The sequence below is a fragment of the Solanum dulcamara genome, chromosome 10, assembly GCF_947179165.1.
Source record: "Solanum dulcamara chromosome 10, daSolDulc1.2, whole genome shotgun sequence".
NCBI lineage: Eukaryota > Viridiplantae > Streptophyta > Magnoliopsida > Solanales > Solanaceae > Solanum > Solanum dulcamara.
In genome coordinates, this window is record NC_077246.1 from 70,682,426 (window position 1) to 70,704,176 (window position 21,751).

A 21,751-nucleotide genomic window follows, 5' to 3' on the forward strand; every position below is an offset into this window, starting at 1 on the left:
TGGTTAATTGGCAAAAACTCCTTTATATTAGGCTGGAGTTGAGTTGATATGAAGGCTAAAACAGTGTCCTTCATATATTTTGCTATTTGAGATTCCTGTAGGATTGTTGAGGTTGGAAGGCTTTGACGGGCACATAACATTCTATTGTAAGATGAATCGAGTGTTTTATACGAAAGATCTTGGTATTAGTTAAATGTAATCTTCTAGGAATTCTTTATCTTGTATAAATCCATATACCATCTATTTACAAGCTCATACTTTCTCTTTGCTTCATCCTAGTGTCTTCTCTTCCTCTTGTTTCATATTGCTTATATAACATTGGATCTATCGTTGAATTGCAGACTCTGCCTCCTATAGAAAGTGTAGATGGAATCAAGCAGAAAGATGCAAAGAAGCAATAATCTTTTATTTCCATTCATTTAAGTTTCATAAAAATCAAGAAATGGAGTAGCTATTAAGATGGCCCCCCACCCCCCACTCATTGTGCAGGATGGATCTTTAGCAGTTGAAGCTATGAATGGTGTTGCACAAGTGACATGATTTGAGTTTGGATACACTGATTATTATGTTTTCTTGGACAGACCAGTTCTTAGTTGTTCTTTTCTTTGTATTTGACAGTGTTTTTTTTTCCAAGTAACACAGATTCCAAATTTAGTGTATTGTGTTTTATAATAGGTTGTGCTTTGTGCATGTAGGCCTTCTGTTTTGTCCATACTCCAAGAGACTCTGGCTCCTTTGAAATGAAGTTCTCTCACCCAAAAGATAAAAAAGAGCTCGATGTACTACGTTTTCACTATGCGTGAGTTTTAAGATAGGGTCAGAGTCTATTGTATGCAGTTTTTAACAAGAAGATAATTACTCATGATTATGCTTCTAATGGCCTTTTATGTTGCCGCGAGTCTCTTATATTTATAAAATCAAATGAGTCCAAATGGTTCATCCATCAAAAGAACCCGAGCCATATGATGAACTTATTATTGAACATAGCTCTTAAATCACACTCAAACGTTGAATTGTTCTCTCTTTGTTTTAATTTTACAATACCATATCCAGTATAATTATATAAGTGGGTTTGAAGAGGATTGAATGTACGTAGATATTACTTCTATTTTTGTGGGGTAGGGATTTTATTTTTGGAAAACTTTTTGATTCAAAAGAGAACAAAGAAACAAGAAGATGAGAAAAGGAAAGAAGAGAAAAAGGAATTCTGAAATATATTATCATTTGCCAATATATTGTTGCTCTCATATTCACACAAACTGGACTTGGACAGATGAGGATATGCTTAAACAGTTGAGTGACAACAATGTAGTTGAATCATCCTTCAAGTTCTTCACGTGCTTTTATTTGGGCTATAGATATGTTTGGATAAGATCTTAATTTTGCATAACACATTAGCAACTTTCTGTTCTTGCAGAGGTTGTTGTGAGCCCTCCATTTGTATTTCTTCCTCTGGTCAAGAATGAGCTGCGACCTGATTTTCATGTTGCTGCCCAAAACTGTTGGGTTAAGAAAGGGGGTGCTTTCACCGGTGAAGTTAGGTGCGTTACTGTTCTTTTTGTGTACCATGTTATACTTGGGGAAAGACGATATATCTAGCTGGTAAGTGTTTGGGCCTGCACCTTGAGGAAAGAGGTGACACTTAGATGATTATTGTGGTCTAGTTTCATAATCTATTCTAAGCTGATTGTTATTCTCTGTGCAGTGCTGAGATGCTTGTTAATCTGAGCATTCCTTGGGTCATTTTGGGTCACTCTGAAAGGAGAGCCCTTTTAGGTGAATCAAACGAGGTAAGCTATTTCATATAAAACTGCTGATTTCTGTTATACCCTCAATGTAGTTATTAATCACTGAGCTGAAACAGTGTTATATTTTACAATTTTGTTACTTGTTAACAGTTGATTGCAGTTTGTTGGAGACAAGGTAGCATATGCTATTTCTCAAGGTTTGAAGGTAATTGCATGTGTTGGGGAGACTCTTGAACAAAGAGAATCAGGATCTACCATGGATGTTGTTGCAGCACAAACGAAGGCTATTGCAGGTAGACCTATTAAAATGCTTTCTTACTTCATGGACTGTTATTTTCTAGCTAGGATGTGACTCAATGAAATTATGTTGATTAGTATGCCATCCACTTTTAATGTGATATTTAATGTCAGCATGGCAATGGGAAGCATGAAGAAATAAATGGATTGATGAGGTTTATTAAGAAACAAAAAGGTAAAATGAAAAAGAATGAAGTAAATCAATTGAATATAACAGGGAAAGGAACTAAAATTAATAGATCTTTTTATTTGTATTTTGTGAGTCCTTATGGAGGCTTCCTAGTGTATGTTGGCAGGGGCGGATCTAGCATGTAATTAGGGGGTTCATCCGAACCCCCTTCGGCGAAAAATTATACTATTTATACATGGTTAAAATATTTTTTTATGTATAAATAGTAGATGTCGAAGCCCCTTCGGCTAGTTCGTGAGTCTACTTTTTCAGATTTTGAACCCCCTTATTAAAAATCCTGGGTCCGCCACTGTATGTTGGGAGTGACAACTCGGTATTATTGTTCATGCATGCGATGTCGATTTGTACCATTTGAAGATTTCAAGATTTTGTAAATAAAATATTACTCAACCATTTTAACTTTCAGTGGAATTTCGTTAAAGGCTTGCTTAAAGTGCGCTTAAGCTTGAAAGTCACAGAACCCAGGTTGTGGGCTTCACCTCGCTTCATTGGCACTTTAATGTCAACGTCAAGGTGTAAAGGCGTGCAGACCATCACAGATGGGTTTGATCTTAAGGGCACAACAAATTATGCATAGCTTACAGTATTTTCATGCTGTTACTGAAATAATTATTGTTTGTGTTTAGTTTCATTTTTGTTTTTTTGTTTTTTTCTTCATTGAGGCTCTGCTTTGCTAAAAGTCCTCACTTTAGTTGCACTTATAGCTCCAACAGACATTGGCGCTTTCTTTTTGCGCCTAGTTTTGACCATCTTTCATGACTTTCAAGAACTTAATTCATTAATTTATTCAAATCCTATTCAAAACAAGAGTTGCTAGGTGATTTCTTTCCTTGTGCCTAGGCTTTGGCGGTAGAATGATCTTGTAACTGTGGTTGTGGAAAGTATTGGGTATTGGCAAAATGGTCGAGATGCATGCAAACTGCCCAGACACCGACATCATCAAAAGTTCATTAAACATTTCACATTTTAACTTGATATGATGTTTTCCCTCTTTTCAATCACTTTGATATTTTCTTCCAACATCGTAATATTATGCAAGTCAAATTAACATCTTCAACACCATGGCCTCTAGAATACTGTCACATAAATTGAAACAACAGGCGTAAATATTTGAAAGAGCAACCAGCAATAGATTTTGTCGTCCTTCATCTAATTATTTTCAGTTCATCTCATTGCAGAACGAGTAAAAGATTGGTCGACGGTGGTGTTAGCTTATGAGCCTGTTTGGGCTATTGATACTGGAAAGGTTGCCACCCCTGCACAAGCCCAGGAAGTAAGTTGATTGTCCAGCTTGTTTCATTTGCTCAGTCAACTTCCTCTAGATCTATATTGAATTTCATCTAGACTTGGAATGTTTGTATCAGTGATTGTATACTGATCACATCAGGTGCTATTTTTCATGTTTATTTTTTTCAATTACACTAGATTACAAATATCCTCTCATATTTTTTCTAGGCTTTGTCCTGGGATCTTTTGCTGGTGTGGGAGAGGAATTGAGAAGCCAATCTGTGTTTACCAATTATCTAAAGTGTTTTTTACTTCTACATCAACCAATTGAGTAGTAATTTCGAGATAGAATTGCAAGTTTCTCCTAGTCTTTTTGCAGTAAATAGATTATGTTATTTTGTTATTTATTTGTATTTATTTGTTATCTATTCGTTATTTGTTTGTTGTTTTTCTAATAAAGCTTTTAAGTTCCTATTCTTATCTAACATTTTTTTATGCATTTATGCTTTTACTGAGCCGAGGGTCTCCGGGAAACAGCCGTCCTACCTTGGTAGGAGTAAGGTCTGCGTACATTCTACCCTCCCCAGACCCCATGTTGTGGGATTTCACTGGGTGGTTGTTGTTGTTGTTGTTGTTGTTGTGGTTTCATGACATCATTACTTTGATGTAAATAATGAATGCACATCCCAGATCTTTTATTTGGTACGAATTTTAGCAATTTTGTTTTAAGGTTGATTTCTGCATTCCAGGTACATGCTGAATTGAGGAAATGGCTTCAAGAAAATGTTAGCACTGAAGTGGCTTCTTCAACTAGGATCATATATGGAGGTAATGTTCTCTGGATGCTATCAATTTTATCCAAATAATCTGATTCTTTTCTCTGTTCATTTATCATCCATGTGTCAGCATTAAAATTTTGAGATGTTCTTTCCAACATTCCACACGTTTATGGGAGATAAGATTAACTTCATTTCTTGCTGGACGCATTATACTTGGCTTCTCAAGGAAAGTAACTCTGGTACATGTTTAACAGTAATGGATGACAAGCATATAGCCAGAATGTTATGAAGTTGGACTCAAATTATTTGGTGCATGGTAAAATATGTAACTAAAAACTAGCTTTTGTAACCATAATAAAACTTGGCTGCAAAATGACTAAATAGTCAGCCAACTACATGCAAAACTTGTTCTTCTGTATGTAATCCACTTCATAAACAGGACAATCATTTTCCAATTTGCTTTTACTAAGTAACTGAATTGTACTAATTGCTCGTGCAGGATCTGTAAGCGGTGCAAACTGTAAGGAGTTGGCTGGACATCCAGATGTTGACGGTCTTCTTGTTGGTGGTGCTTCTTTGAAGGTATGTGAAAAATACTCTGGAGTTGCTTTCTTCTGGCTCTTCTTGGCTTAATAAACAATGAATAAGGGTTGATAAATGGTTTATTATCTAGGCGGGATTTGCTGGAGAATCATACTTTCTACAATGAGCTTCGTGTTGCCCCTGAGGAGCATCCTGTCCTCCTAACTGAAGCCCCTCTTAACCCAAAGGCTAACCGTGAAAAGATGGTCTAGATTATGTTTGAGACTTTTAATACCCCAGATATGTATGTTGCTATTCAGGCTGTGCTCTCACTGTATGCCAAGGACAACTCTTAATAAGATTAGATGCTCGACCCAAACTATTAAATATCTCCTGATTCTCTTAAGGCATAAATCACGAAAAGTCGGGCAAGAGCGCTATCAAAGACTGTTTCCCTGGAAGAAGAGCTGGGCAAAGACTAAGGGAATCTCTTTTCATCGCTACAAGGCAGATGAAGTTCGACATCAATAAAGAGAAAGACTTTCTTCTAAAATGCTAGATCCCATCTTTCATGCTTCTGGTTCGTGGAAGGTGAAAGGGCCAGGGACAGAACTCCGGGCACATAACTCCTGGGGGAGCACTCTCCAGGGACATAACAGCATTCTGTCACCACGAGCTTAGGGCATTGGATTAAGATTCCCCCACCTCATAAAACATCATTTGATGCTTCTGACACACATGATATGAAAGAAGATGAGTCTTTATTCGCCTTATCAGGCATAGTTTCTTTTCAAGAAAGAGGCAGAGGATATGAGCTTGACACCGCAGCTAGGCATTTTAACTCTTAAATACCCAATTGAGCACGGAATTGTCAGCAATTGGGATGATATGGAGAAGATATGGCATCATACTTTCTACAATGAGCTTCGTGTTGCCCCTGAGGAGCATCCTGTCCTCCTAACTGAAGCCCCTCTTAACCCAAAGGCTAACCGTGAAAAGATGATCCATATTATGTTTGAGACTTTTAATACCCCAGATATGTATGTTGCTAGTCAGGCTGTGCTCTCACTGTATGCCAGTGGTCGTACCACCGGTAAGAAAATTCTCCTTCTTTATCAGCATATTTATTCCATACGACTGATGTCTCTCAAGTTTCTTGATGCTTCTATCATGAAAAGATCTTGCATTTATGTGATGCTTTGTAGATATGATTACTTATAACCTTGTAATTTTGACATGGTTCTTATCAGTCTAGTTATTGCTACTTATTCTTTTTCTTCTCCACAGGTATTGTTTTGGACTCTGGTGATGGTGTCAGCCACACTGTCCCAATTTATGAAGGGTATACCCTTCCACATGCCATTCTCTGTCTTGACTGGGCAGGTCGTGACCTCACTGATAGTTTGATGAAGATCCTCACCAAACGTGGTTACTCGTTCACCACCTCAGCTGAGCGGGAAATTGTCAGAGACGTGAAAGAAGAGCTTGCTTACATAGCTCTTGACTATGAACAGAAACTCGAGACTTCAAAGACCAGCTCTTCTGTTGAGAAGAGCTATGAGCTCCCAGATGGGCAGGTGATCACCATTGGTGCTGAGCGTTTCAGGTGTCCTGAGGTTCTTTTCCAACCTTCAATGATTGAAATGGAAGCTGCAGGAATCCACGAGACTACATACAACTCTATCATTAAATGTGATGTGGATATCAGAAAAGACCATGGAAACATTGTGCTCAGTGGTGGATTTACCATGTTCCCTGGTATTGTTGATAGAATGAGCAAAGAAATTACTGCATTGGCTCCTAGCAGCATGAAGATTAAGGTGGTGGACTCCACCAGAGAGGAAATACAGTGTCTGGATTGGAGGCTCTATCTTGGCTTCCCTCAGCACCTTCCAGCAGGTTTACGTCACCTCTTCCTCCTCCCTCCTAATAATTATAAGTTTTTTTTTTCTGTTGTCTATCGTACTTAGAAGCTCGACAGTTTTCTGATGGTGTTTTTCTGCTTCTCTTCTTTTCTGTAGATGTGGATTGCAAAGGCAGAGTATGACGAATCTGATCCTTCTATTATCCACAGAAAGTGCTTCTAATTTTTCCAAGATTGACAAATGTTGGTGAAAAGGAAAAATACTTCTTATTTCCTACTGGATTAGAAATGCAATTGCAGTATATTCTAGCTTTATTTTCTGTATTTTTTGTTCTCATGTTGGATTGAAGATATTGAGAGGACAAAGGAGTTCCTTCTTGTGTGCCTACCTCCCCTCCCAGCACCATTTTACAGTAGCTAAAGATTGGTAAAATCTTACTCGCCTCTGGCGTTTATATATATTATATTTTTACTTCATTAAATCATTTCACTATGGTAAGTTAAGTTTGTTCGGAACTAAATAAAAGGAAACCATCTCAAATTTTGTATTATAAATTAAGTCACTTGTGGATTTAATATATGTAATAATACCAAAACCATTAAAAAAAAATTTAAAAAAAAGGAGGAGGAAAAGCTTGTGGATGCAATCTGCTGGTGTACGCCCACTTTTTGTGATGCCTAAGATTTCTGTGTACTGTAATACAAGTTAAAAAAAAAACATTGAGCTCCTTTGGCACGAGGTAAAAAATAAAATGGTTCATCTACTTTCTAAAATGACTAATATAATCCTGGGTATCTTCAAAGTATATGCTATTCGAATATTCACATAAAAAACTCGTTTTAGATATTTTATGGAAAATGAATTTGCCTTTTTTCTTTGAAAAGTATCTAAAATAATTTGAGTTTCAATATTTTTCAGAAAAAATAAAATGGAGGGATGATAATCAAAATAGTACAACTTTTCACGAGTTAAAATATAAAAAATTAAACTATGAAAAAGATAAAGAAATTAAAATAGTATATGCTTATAGAGCCCGTTTGGATGAGCTTAAAAAAAGTAACTTTTATGTATGAAGTGCTTTTAGAACTTTGAAGTGCTGAAAGTTATTTTTATAAATAAAAGCAGTTGAGTGTTTGGATAAAAGTGCTTATGATGTGAATTTTAGGGTTAAAAGAATAAAAAAAGGTAGTTTGAGTATTTAGTTAAAATATAAGGGATATAAAAGTAATTTCCATGGTCAAAGTAAATGACTTTAAGCACTTTGGAAAAAAAAGTTAGGAATCCTAACTTTTCATTTTTGACTGACTTTAAGAACTTTATGGCTTAAAGTCAGTATTAGGCAAACACGTTCAAAAGCTAAAAAAGAACTTTAAGTTGGTTTTGACCAACTTAAAGCCAATCCAAACGGGCTCTATAGCCCCTTTGGTGTTGAGTCACAAGTCACTCTGACAATATTTTTATAAAATTTTATTCAATATTTACACAAAATAAATAAATATACATCATATTTTTACACGAAAATAAATAACTACGACACAAGCATTTTTATCACATTTAAGTATACTTTATGTTATATATTCTCTTTTTTAGTTTATTCAAAAAAAATTGACATTATTTTATGTTTATAAATATTTTAATTTAATTTTTTTCATTCAATATCAATATCTACATTAGAGTTTGATTTATTATAACACATAAATCTCATTTAATAAAAATACTTATTATTAATATTTTTTTCATAATCTTTAAATAAGAAACGAACAACCCATACAACATCCGTTGCACCGTACTTTTTTATGAAATGAATATTTATAGTAACATATTAGAATGGGGTAGTTTAGTCATTTAAAATCACAGGCGTGAGTGACAACTCCGAGGCTGACATGCCCACTATATAAAATCCTCTGGCTTCCTCATCTCAATACCACAAACACAAAAAGTTTAGATCTCATTTCTTGCTGTACAATTCTCGTGAATCCTTCCAGTTCATCGTAAAAAATGGGCAGAACTTTCTTCGTCGGCGGCAACTGGAAATGCGTAAGCTTCCGAATCTACCATAGCTGAACTTATTATTAGTTTTGTTACTTCATCGTTCAATATTAATCGATCAAATAACGCCTTCTTACTTTCTTTGTTTTCTGAATAGATAGTATTTTTCAAGCTTGAGAGGCGGTTTTAATTGCTTTATGTTCAATTTATTTAGTTATTAATACAGATTTTTAGGCATAAATTGTTAATAATACCGATCTGATTAAAATTGTTAGTGTGCTGATCCTTTGAGTTCATCGTAGCCTTAGCTTCTTAATTAACCATTTCGGAAAATTGTAATCGAGCGAGTTTCTGAATAACGCTATCTTACTCTTTTTTTTTCCTTTGGAAATCTCGTTTGTTTTCTGAATCGATAGTAATTTCAAGCTTGAGAAGCAGTTCTAGTAGCTTTATATTCAATTTATTTAGTTAGTTGTACTGTTTTTTGGCTTACCGATCTGATTACAACTGTTAGTTTAACAATTTGGATCTCGATCTTATGTTTTTCTCAGCGAAAACGTGTATTGTGCTGGAAATAAGCTTTTGTTGTTGTTGTTGTTTTGGATCTCAATCATTTTCTTACTATGGATTGTCTTAAAGTGGAGGAATAAGAGTAAATCGATCTGTATGAAATTGGATCCATTTATTTAGAAGTATACTGTTTATTGAATAATTTTCAATTGCTAATCAATAAGAACACACAAAAAAGAGCAAAAAAACAAAAACAAACTGAAAGGTCACTCTCTGTGTATACAAAGTAATATATGGCCTATATAGGTAGCTACCCCGGCCACGGTGGTATGTAGTAGTCAAGCCTAGAGGTGTATCTGTGATTTTAAATAAAAATTTATGTCTTAAGAAAACTTTTTCAACTATGTTATGGTTCACAAGTGGATCCACCAGTGATCAAGTGTTGCTTGGTAGAAGCCTTTATAATATTTGGTAATTGATAGATGATTTAGCTCTAATAACGAATGCAATGCAGAATGGAACCAGTGAAGAAATCAAGAAGATAATATCAACACTCAATGCTGGTCAAGTGCCATCACAAGATGTTGTTGGTAAGTGAATTTTCCGCATGAGTAATGTTTTTAAATATATAATTTTGGGTGGGATTGGTTGGAGCTGGTGTGTGAAAATATCTGGACAATCATTTTAGGATGTCCACATCCACTCCACTATGCCCCTAAGACAAACGAATATAATATATATGAATTTCTGGTTGTAACTTACTGTAATGTTGTAGTAAATGATATCTACATCAAAAATATAAAATTTGAGGATATCCATTCTTCTAAACATCATATATATCAGACAGAAAACTTGATCAGCATTGACTCTAGAGATATGTTTATGCTTCTCTCATCTGATTATTTAACGACTGAAGGAACAAAAGAATCATGTTCTACTTATTACATCATCTATATGAGGAGTTGGTGGAGACTATTGCATAAAGCTTTTTAATGTTGTCTACTAATTTGAAGACTCGGTCACTATTTATTTGATGGAAAAAAAATTCTTTCTGAAATATATTATCATTTGCCAATATATTGTTGCTCTCATATTCACACAAACTGGACTTGGACAGATGAGGATATGCTTAAACAGTTGAGTGACAACAATGTAGTTGAATCATCCTTCAAGTTCTTCATGTGCTTTTATTTGGGCTATAGATATGTTTGGATAAGATGTTAGTTTTGCATAACACATTAGCAACTTTCTGTTCTTGCAGAGGTTGTTGTGAGCCCTCCATTTGTATTTCTTCCTCTGGTCAAGGATGTGCTGCGACCTGATTTTCATGTTGCTGCCCAAAACTGTTGGGTTAAGAAAGGGGGTGCTTTCACCGGTGAAGTTAGGTGCGTTACTGTTCTTTTTGTGTACCATGTTATACTTGGGGAAAGACGATATATCTAGCTGGTAAGTGTTTGGGCCTGCACCTTGAGGAAAGAGGTGACACTTAGATAATTATTGTGGTCTAGTTTAATAATCTATTCTAAGCTGATTGTTATTCTCTGTGCAGTGCTGAGATGCTTGTTAATCTGAGCATTCCTTGGGTCATTTTGGGTCACTCTGAAAGGAGAGCCCTTTTAGGTGAATCAAACGAGGTAAGCTATTTCATATAAAACTGCTGATTTCTGTTATACCCTCAATGTAGTTATTAATCACTGAGCTGAAACAGTGTTATATTTTACAATTTTTTTACTTGTTAACGGCTGATTGCAGTTTGTTGGAGACAAGGTAGCATATGCTATTTCTCAAGGTTTGAAGGTAATTGCATGTGTTGGGGAGACTCTTGAACAAAGAGAATCAGGATCTACCATGGATGTTGTTGCAGCACAAACGAAGGCTATTGCAGGTAGACCTATCAAAATGCTTTCTTACTTCATGGACTGTTATTTTCTATCTAGGATGTGACTCAATGATATTATGTTGATTAGTATGCCATCCACTTTTAATGTGATATTTAGTGTCAGCATGGAAATGGGAAGCATGAAGAAATAAATGGATTGATGAGGTTTATTAAGAAACAAAAAGGTAAAATGAAAAAGAATGAAGTAAATCAATTGAATATAACAGGGAAAGGAACTAAAATTAATAGATCTTTTTATTTGTATTTTGTGAGTCCTTATGGAGGCTTCCTAGTGTATGTTGGGAGTGACAACTCGGTATTATTGTTCATGCATGCGATGTCGATTTGTACCATTTGAAGATTTCAAGATTTTGTAAATAAAATATTACTCAAACCATTTAAACTTTCACTGGAATTTCGTTAAAGGCTTGCTTAAAGAGCGCTTAAGCTTGAAACTCACAGAACCCAGGTTGTGGGCTTCACCTTGGTTCATTGGCACTTTAATGTCAACTTCAAGGTGTAAAGGCGTGCGGACCATCACAGATAGGTTTGATCTTAAGGGCACAACAAATAATGCATAGCTTACAGTATTTTCATGCTGTTACTGAAATAATTATTGTTTGTGTTTAGTTTCATTTTTGTTTTTTTGTTTTATTCTTCATTGAGGCTCTACTTTGCTAAAAGCCCTCACTTTAGTTGCACTTATAGCTCCAACAGACATTGGCGCTTTCTTTTTGCGCCCAGTTTTGACCATCTTTCATGACTTTCAAGAATTTAATTCATTAATTTATTCAAATCCTATTCAAAACAAGAGTTGCTAGGTGATTTCTTTCGTTGTGCCTAGGCCTTGGCAGTAGAATGATCTTGTAACTGTGGTTGTGGAAAGTATTGGGTATTGGCAAAATGGTCTAGATGCATGCAAACTTCCCAGACACCAACATCATCAAAAGTTCATTAAACATTTCACATTTTAACGTGATATGATGTTTTCCCTCTTTTCAATCACTTCTTTGATATTTTCTTCCACCATCGTAATAGTATGCAAGTCAAATTAACATCTTCAACACCATGGCCTCTAGAATACTGTCACATAAAATGAAACAACAGACGTAAATTTTTGAAAGAGCAACCAGCAATCGATTTTGTCATCCTTCATCTAATTGTTTTCAGTTCATCTCATTGCAGAGCGAGTAAAAGATTGGTCGAAGGTGGTGTTAGCTTATGAGCCTGTTTGGGCTATTGGTACTGGAAAGGTTGCAACCCCTGCACAAGCCCAGGAAGTAAGTTGATTGTCCAGCTTGTTTCATTTGCTCAGTCAACTTCCTCTAGATCTATATTGAATTTCATCTAGACCTGGAATGTTTGTATCAGTGATTTTATACTGATCACATCAGGTGCTATTTTTCATGTTTATTTTTTTCCATTACACTAGATTACAAATATCTTCTCTCATATTTTTTCTAGGCTTTGTCCTGGGTTCTTTTGCTGGTGTGGGAGAGGAATTGAGAAGCCAATCTGTGTTAACCAATTATCTAAAGTGTTCTTTACTTCTACATCAACCAATTGAGTAGTAATTTCGAGATAGAATTGCAAGTTTCTCCTAGTCTTTTTGCAGTTAATAGATTATGTTATTTTGTGGTTTCATGACATCTTTACTTTGATGTAAATAATGAATGCACATCCCAGATCTTTTATTTGATACGAATTTTAGCAATTTTATTTTAAGGTTGATTTCTGCATTCCAGGTACATGCTGAATTGAGGAAATGGCTTCAAGAAAATGTTAGCACTGAAGTGGCTGCTTCAACTAGGATCATATATGGAGGTAATGTTCTTTGGATGCTATCAATTTTATCCAAATAATCTGATGCTTTTCTCTGTTCATTTATCATCCATGTGTCAGCATTAAAATTTTGAGAAGTTCTTTCCAACATTCCACACGTTTATGGGAGATAAGATTAACTTCATTTCTTGCTGGACGCTTTATACTTGGCTTCTCAAGGAAAGTAACTCTGGTACATGTTTAACAGTAATGGATGACAAGCATTATAGCCAGAATTTTATGAAGTTGGACTCAAAAGTATTTGGTGCATGGTAAAATACGTAACTAAAAACTAACTTTTGTAACCATAATAAAACTTGGCTGCAAAATGACTAAATAGTCAGCCAACTACATGCAAAACTTGTTCTTCAGTATGTAATCCACTTCATAAACAGGACAATCATTTTCCAATTTGCTTTTACCAAGTAACTGAATTGTACTAATTGCTCGTGCAGGATCTGTAAGCGGTGCAAACTGCAAGGAGTTGGGTGGACAGCCAGATGTTGACGGTTTTCTTGTTGGTGGTGCTTCTTTGAAGGTATGTGAAAAATACTCTGGAGTTTCTTTCTTCTGGCTCTTCTTGGCTTAATAAATAATGAATAAGGGATGATAAATGCTTTATCCTTAATGTTTCCTTTCTGTATTTTATAGCCGGAATTCATTGACATCATCAAGGCTGCTGAGGTGAAGAAAAGCGCCTAAGGTCTTGCACACGACTTGAATTTTGCAGTTTTTGATCTAGGACTTACAATGCAGTAGACTTGTATCATCAAGTCAATGTCTTGTGTACTCTTTGTTGCAGTTTGAAATTTACATTACATGTACAATAAAATTGACGTACATTGCACTGCCCTACTTCTTTTTTGGCTGCGACAAAATGGTTTAATAAAATTAAAATGTGCATCTAATGACATACCCTATGTCTAGTATTCTTTTGGTGGAAAATCCCTTGATTGGTGATAGTTAATGGAGTAGTTAGTATTTGTGTGTTTGGTGTGATCAAAGTCATTTATTCTCCATACGTAAAAATGCTTTTTTGTCATTTTCTTATGTTTGGAAAAAAAAAATTCCCTTGGTGTTTGTGTGAACATTTTCCAGTCACGTCAAACACATCATCTTAGACTAAATCATTCTAGTTGGTTTTGGTTCTAGATATCTTGGTTCACTAATTTGTGACAGTCTATGCAATTTCGCAATCACTAGTTCCTAGTCTTTTTCTGATTACTCCCTCCATTTTAAAATATTCGCTTATGTTTTTGTTTCTCGAGAGTTAATTTAATTAAATTTTAAAGTTTAATTAGACTAGATTAATTGGCATTTTAAAATTAAAATTAAAATATTTAAAAATTATACAGAAAATACTATAAATTGTAGTTTTTCTTATATTAACAAGATGAAAAAATACATTTTAAAATGTGAGTCAAAATTCATATTACTTTGAATCTCAGAAAAAATATTGCGACATGTAATTTGAAACGGAGTATATATTATGGAAGTAAGATGCTTATGGATAGTATTAAGTATTGGCCGATTGGAAAAGTATTATTGTATGGATATGTTACCCTTACATTCCTTTTATCATCTATTTTATTAGGATAAGAAATAAGATTTGTTGTTCGTTTTCTATAGATCTTCAACTTTATATTTTAGTTGGATGTGACTATTGGTCTTCCTTTTTTTTTTCCTATCTTTTTCTTGAATTGAAGGTCTATTTCAGACAACAAATCTATCTTACTTTTCAAGGTAGAGTCAAATTTATGTACACTCTCTTCTTTTCAGATTTTACTCGTAGAATTACATTGGATTATTGTGACGATAGGTCTTTTTCCCTCTTGGGAAACGTACACGTGATGGCTGGTGTGGAAATTGTCTATATACTGACAACATATATATAGATATCCAAACCAACATTATGTTCAATGAATGAATTAAATGCTATAGTTTGAAAGTGAAGATTTCCAATATCTTGAAAAGTTGATTCCTCGAAAAACAAGGAACATGAGACCTCCAAGTCAATTGATGATATTTCTGTTTTTCATTACGACAAAGGTGTTATCAGTTCACATGACAGTTGACTTCATTTTCCTTCACAAACATATATATGGTCCTAAAATGCAGATTCTGTGACATTATTTTCTTATACTCTCGTTTTTTTAAAATATATGATAGTAACATCTTTTTTATATTTGAAAATAATTTAACTTTAAATTTTTCGTTTTAACCTTAACCGGCATACTCTTCTACCGATCATGAAAATCTCATGACATGTTAACAATGGTTACGATCCGATCCATGTGATTGAGGGAATGAGTTATGGTCTTGGACAGTCTTTTTCTCGTGAACTAATTTTTGGGGTATTACACTCATTGATCCTTGTTATTATGTTTTTTAATATTAAGCTAGGTATTATGTCATTTACACTCCAATTGTTATTTAGGCTAGGTATTATGTTATTGACCAACATGATGTGTGGGAGAGTGTTGAGTCCCATGCGTATTGATTGAGGAAACGGCCTTGTGATCTTCTTTATTTTTTAAACTTCTGTCCAATTAGACTATGTCATAAAAATTGAAAGGGAAAGAACACACCTTTTGAGGTTTGCATGAATATCTCTTGGATGACCACTAAAGGATGTAGTTAGGTGTGTGCAAAAATCGAATCGATCGATAAATCAAACTGAAAAAAGTGTTATTGGTTTATTGTTATTGGGTTATTGGGTTTATGGTTATTTAATGGTTTTATTAAAAAAAATTATTGAATTATCGGTTCGGTATTGATTTTTAATATTGGGTTATTGGGTAAATCGATAATCCATTAAGACTAATAATTTACTATTTTAATATTTACTCATACACAAATATCAAACAAAAAATATTAATAGAAATATATAATCATTATATCATACTATCAGTGCCTTACACAATTCACACATCACACTACTTCATAGTTCACATTGTATTTACCCTTAAGGCTTTGCGATTTTAGGTTCACAAAGTCAAAACTCAAAACCTAAAGAATTAAGAACGATGGCTACAGTTTGAAAGTTGCAACCACGACGGCAAGGGTTAGGCGACGGCTAGGGTTGTAAGTTAGTTTGATTTCTCTCTTCTTTTTTTTACTTCTCTTTTTCTCCCTTTTTTGATTTCCTCTCTTCTCCATACCCACGTTCTCAAAAAAAATCGACTTCGCTGGTAAACAATTAGGAAATTATTTCATCCCAATTGGGGTTAAATTTGATGAGCATTTGAATTTTTTCCTTAGGGTCTATTTGAAAAGTCACCTGGTAATTGGAATTTGTGTAATTACTACCCTAGTAATTATACAGTCTAGTAATTACGATGGTCTATTTGTTTGCAACAATGTAATTACAATTGTTCTGTTTGATTGCACAAATGTAATTACAAGGTTATATTAAATTTTTAAAAATAAAAGTTAATTTTCTAAATTTAAAATTTACATTAGACAAATAAGGATATTTATAAATGATATAAATTAAATATTAATTAATAAACATATGTTCTCAACTAATATTATTAAAAATATTTTATTTATATTATTTAAATTAGTATATTTTAAATAATTTAAGGTATAAGATTTTTATGAACATCATGAAATGTATGTTTGACAAAAATGTTAATATAACATTTGACAAAAAAATAATCTATCAAGTTTAACTAAAAAACAAATGGTTTGCAATGTGAAATATCAACTCAATAGTACTAAAACAAATGAAATTGAAAATATGACATAAATCCTAAATTCAAAATAAAAAATTTAACATAATGCTCTTATATCAAATTTTAACGCAACGTACGTAACTCGTGATGTTAAAAATTAGAATACTAAAAAATTTATTTTAAAAAAGAAATAGAATAATAAATAAATAAATAAATAAATAATATGAAAATTTCATGGAATGAAAAAAGTAAAGACTGAGAATGAGAATGAAATGAAATCTAAATAAAAAATAAAAAATAAATATTTAAAAAATATTAGAATAATAAAAATATTTTTTTAAAATAGTAGAAATAAAAAATAAATTAAAATGAAAAAATATAAATATAAATAAAAGAAGAATTTAAAAAAGCTCATGTAATTACACCAATTCTTTACCTCCTTTAGAAATTAAAGAGTGTAATTACTCTCCTTCAATTGCACCAATTTTTCTCTTACCAAGTAATTACTTGGTCTACCAAATATGCCAAAAAATGTAATTACATCCAATTACACCAATCTCAATTACATCGTGGCTTTCCAAACATGTTCTTAAGAAACTCTTTTTCCTTTTCATTTCGAAAATTGTTGGAGAAGTCGTATATTTATTTTGAAAGAATTTTCTTATTGGTTAAATCGAAAATTGAACCGTTAAACACCAAAAATCGATAAATCAAAAATCGATAACAAGTATCTTATCGGTTTGATTATCGATTTAATATATTTAAAAATTGAAAATCAATAACCCGAACGGATAATACTTAAAACCGAACTGGATCGACCAATACACACCCTTAGATGTAGTGCAACAAATGAGACTGTTTTTTCTTAATCAAAGAACTCGATTTGGAGCCACGAGTATAAAAAAAAAATTTAGTAGAAAATACTTCCTCCGAATGAGCTCAATGTAATATGAATTCAGATTAATTAAACTTTAATATGAGTACGAACACCAAATGGGAAACATAAGAATATCTCTTGGATGTAAGAAAGTCAAATGAACTTGTTTTTGTTTGCTATAGTAACAAAAAGGGTCCAATTGTGAATAAGAATATTGTCCCTGTTTAATTAAACTATTTTCTTATCAAAGTCAAAAGTTTCTAGTATGAAAAATTATTATAGTTAGATATTGAATTGCTACTATCTTTTAAACTGTTATTTAATATTCTACATGAACAAAAAAGTAGAATTAGATTAAGGTTAAAGAACACTTTATGCAATGTGGACGTTTTAAAATTTTTCCTTCATATTAAAGTTACTTTTTTAGCTGCTATAATAAAGAGGTTTTCTTTCAATAAAATAGAGTAATTATTTTTTTTTAAAAAAAAATGATAGAGTAAATGAACAGCCAAAAAAAATGTCATTGCCAGGCTGCCAATAGGATAAAGTCAAGAATTCATTTTTTTAAGATTGAAAAAAAGGATAAAATAAGAATATATTAAATGATATATAGTTTGATTGGAGTGTAGAGTATCCATATGATAAATCTAAGTGAGCGTTTGGCCCAAATAGTTTTTGAATTTTTTTTTAAAAATATTTAGAAACTTGTATTTGTACATATAATTTATAATTACTTGGCAAATATATTTAGCAAAATCTCCAAGTTGGCAAGTTCTGAAAAAAAATAAACTAAAACTTGAGAACTTGAGAAGTTTTAAAAATTTAAAAATAACTCAAATTTTTATATTTTATAAAAACATTAATCATTTATTAATTCCAACGAAATATTTATCTACCACCTTACTCCTTTAATATGATCAACCAAGTTTTTATAAAAAAAAATAGTTTGGTATTACCTCTTCCAGAAAAAAATAGTTTGAGTGACGATAATTGAGAAAAAGAATAATTTGTTTTTAATTCGATTAATGTATTGCTCTTGCCTATAATGTTATTTTGTTGTTTTTGATTTTTATCAATTATGTTATAATTTTTTATTTTTTTTACCGGAACATGTTCATTATAAAATGATATCTCAAATTTATGAGTATTTTTAACAATTTTTAAAACTTATAGGTACAAAATAATATTTTTTGAAATTCATCAAAACTTGAGAAAGTTTATGATAAAACGCATGATTAAACTTCACTAAAATTTCTCCCAAATATAATTTATCAAAAATATTTGAAAACTTGAAATTAAACGACACCTAAAATTGATTATTATTTTTTTGGGCCCGTGAATGACATAAGGAGATTGTTAGGGTCAACTCCCATGTATTGTAGAATTCGATGTACTTGTGTTCCAATAAAATTGAACTATAAAGTTCCAACTTATAACCACCAAAAAAAAAAAAAAACTAATTTATACTGCCATTTCCGACCCACTTCAAATTTTACACCAAATTTAGTGTATAAACAGCGTAACACCAAATTTGATGTTACACTATTCATCACACCAAATGTATTTTTTAAATATTTTATTATTATTTTATTATATAATACTTTTAATTAAACATTGTATAAATTATATGTTTTATTTAAAATATTTTATTATTTTTACGTAATATATTTATAATATTAATTTTAGATTAAAAATTTAATTTTTTAAATTATTTTCCTTTACTTGAATTTTTTAAAATTAAATTTATGTTAATTCTACTATAAATTTGAATTGGATATAAGTACAATTAACTTTGATAAAAATTAAATATGCAAAAATATAAATTGGTGGATAAATAATACAATGTACTTTAGAATTATCGAAATAATAAACATTCAATAAACTAGCAACAAACTTGCACGACATAAAAAAATTAAGGACAAAGAAGCTCACTTTGAACTACGTAATGCATTAATAGAGCATTTATGAGAGCACTGTAGTGATTTTGAAAGTTGAATATTCATGTAGAACTTAAAATAAAATTTTTAATTGTATAGTGTTTATTTAATTATATTTCATTAATGATTTCACTTTTATTTGTATTATCCATTATTATGTATAATATGTAATATTTGCTAGCAATTTATATTATTTAAAAAATTATGATATAAGATAATTTTACATTAATAGACTATAATTTAAAATAATATGAAATAAGAAATAATAATATAATAATGAAGAGAGAGAAAAAAAAATTCTTTTTGGTGTAAAATTTGATACAGTAAATTGGAGTTGATTTATATCAAATTTGGTGTTAGAATTTGAAATGCCCTAAGGAGTAATAAATAAAATATCAATTCTAATGAGTTACTTTCAAATATAACAAACTCAGTGTTCTGAAAAAATGTCTATAGTTAATACTTTCTCCATTCACTTTTATTTGTTCATTTTAAACTTTAACGTCCATTAAAAAATAATGTTTGATATGAATATTTAATCATAATACCATATTAATTAAAATTTAGTGTTCGATCTTAAAAAATAAATAATTATTGTTAAAGATACAATCTTGATATGTTAAAAGTGAATGAAGAGAATAATAAACATAAATAAAAAAGTCAATGATAAATTATTTATTTATTTTTTAAACTGAATAAGTACGATAGTACAAAATAAAAAAAAATACCTTCTTATCTTTTGCGTCATATTAAAATTAAATAAATTGAAGCTGAAAGAATATATTTGTTTAGAGACTTTTAAGTCACATCAGACTAGTTACTAGTTTGGCAATTTGTGGATGAATTTTCCTTTTTCTAATTTTTGCCAGTTCAGTTTGACCTAGCCTTTTCAAAAATACATGCACATGGACACTTTTATAATTATAATAATATTTTCTGTGTGTTTTAATTTATGTAACATAATTTAAATTTTAAGAATAAAATATTTTAAATTTAATTGTTAATTTAGATATGAAATATTTATAAAAAAATAATATTTTTTTCTACATTTAAAAACTATGTAAAAAATACTACAGGTTCATATCAATTGACAATTGAAAATATTTGAAAGATATACGAAAAAAATATGATAAAAAATAAATTTGTTTAATTTTAAAATTCGAAAGATGTCACGTAAATTAGGACGGAGGGAGTAGTATTTCTTGTTTCTAGTTTGATGTTTGATATTTATATTGAAATTCAATTATATTTGAATTTGTGTATTGAATGATTTTTTTTTGAGAACAGAGCTAAAATTTTATTTTCAATAATTTAAATTTAAGATATTTAATTAATAATAAAGAGATCTCAATCATTTCAACGTAAAACGGCTAATTTAAATACTTCCCGAAAGATTATATTTGCGAAAATTTCATCCATAGTAAAAAGTCATTCAATTTTAAGCTTATCTCATAAAACTGTTTTTCTATCTATTATTATATAAAAGCTATTTGATTTTTATTAAAATATTTTTTAATATTTTATACTGAAAATATACATATTTTTGTAATAGTAATTATTTGAAACATTTTATGTCATATATTACGTTACCGTTATGTCAACACTTACGTATGGAAAAAAAAATGTGTTGTTTGCTCTTCCTTTCTTGATAAAAAGGCAACACATAACCCCCTACACATATAATTTATACAAATATTTTGTCTCCATTAAAATTTCAAGCTTTACACATGGAGTGAAATAGCATAATTGTGCTACCTTATTTGCAACCAATTGACTTTAAGCACCTAATAAGACATCATGCAAAAACATATTATATATATATATATATATATATATATATATATATTTCTTCGTTTAAAAAATAATGACCCATTTTTTTCTTTAGTTTTGTACCTCTTTTTTTTGATAATATTTTAATTTCAACTTGCTACGTGACATATTAAGGCAACACAATTAAAATATATTTTGATATATTTAACATAACATTAATTTAAAACAACAAAATTAAATTTTTTTATTTATTTTCTTAAATTTCGTGTCAAGTCAAACTAAGTCATTTTTTTAAAGGAAGAGAGTATTTATTTTCACTTCTCTAGAATCAAATTAGATAAATTTTGATTAACATTTTAAAAATGCATTTTGTTATCATATTATTATGAAAAAATTATAACTTATTATATTTTTAATATAGTCTTCGATCATCTAAATTTAAAATATTAAATTAATCTAATTTAATTTAACTCCAATAATTAATTGAATTGACTTTTATAAATTAAAACATGATAAGTAAAATTAAACGAAGAAAGTATTAATTAGACATGAATTATTTTTCACACTATATTTACTAAAATAATAAAATTAATTATTCATATAAATAATAGAATAACTAATCCAACAAAATAGCTCAATTCATAAATAATTTTATTTATTATA

The 21,751-nt window shown here is 31.2% G+C and overlaps 2 protein-coding genes and 1 pseudogene across 4 annotated transcripts; all 3 read left to right on the top strand.

The window, feature by feature from the left end:
• The first annotated feature begins 311 nt into the window (after positions 1–311).
• Positions 312–5,053, top strand: LOC129871543 (triosephosphate isomerase, cytosolic-like). Of its 2 annotated transcripts, none has more exons than XM_055946483.1 (8): positions 312–1,292; positions 1,418–1,541; positions 1,706–1,790; positions 1,909–2,041; positions 3,399–3,508; positions 4,212–4,290; positions 4,741–4,823; positions 4,915–5,053. In XM_055946483.1, the coding sequence occupies exons 1-8, from the start codon at positions 1,274–1,276 to the stop codon at positions 4,948–4,950; spliced, it is 669 nt and encodes a 222-aa protein (XP_055802458.1). In that variant the 5' UTR covers positions 312–1,273; the 3' UTR covers positions 4,951–5,053. The 2 variants fall into 2 exon arrangements, with proteins under 2 accessions (XP_055802458.1, XP_055802459.1); XM_055946484.1 differs by having other exon boundaries at positions 781–799; positions 3,414–3,508.
• Positions 5,054–5,567: 514 nt separating this feature from the next.
• On the top strand, positions 5,568–7,109 carry LOC129871542 (actin-97-like; annotated as a pseudogene). The gene is made up of 3 exons (XR_008762268.1): positions 5,568–5,856; positions 6,051–6,662; positions 6,785–7,109. The product of XR_008762268.1 is annotated as an actin-97-like (transcript).
• A 1,421-nt stretch (positions 7,110–8,530) lies between these two features.
• Positions 8,531–13,740, top strand: LOC129871544 (triosephosphate isomerase, cytosolic). Its single transcript, XM_055946485.1, has 9 exons — positions 8,531–8,665; positions 9,642–9,717; positions 10,389–10,512; positions 10,677–10,761; positions 10,880–11,012; positions 12,192–12,286; positions 12,752–12,830; positions 13,283–13,365; positions 13,479–13,740. The coding sequence occupies exons 1-9, from the start codon at positions 8,627–8,629 to the stop codon at positions 13,527–13,529; spliced, it is 765 nt and encodes a 254-aa protein (XP_055802460.1). The 5' UTR covers positions 8,531–8,626; the 3' UTR covers positions 13,530–13,740.
• The last annotated feature ends 8,011 nt before the right edge of the window (positions 13,741–21,751 follow it).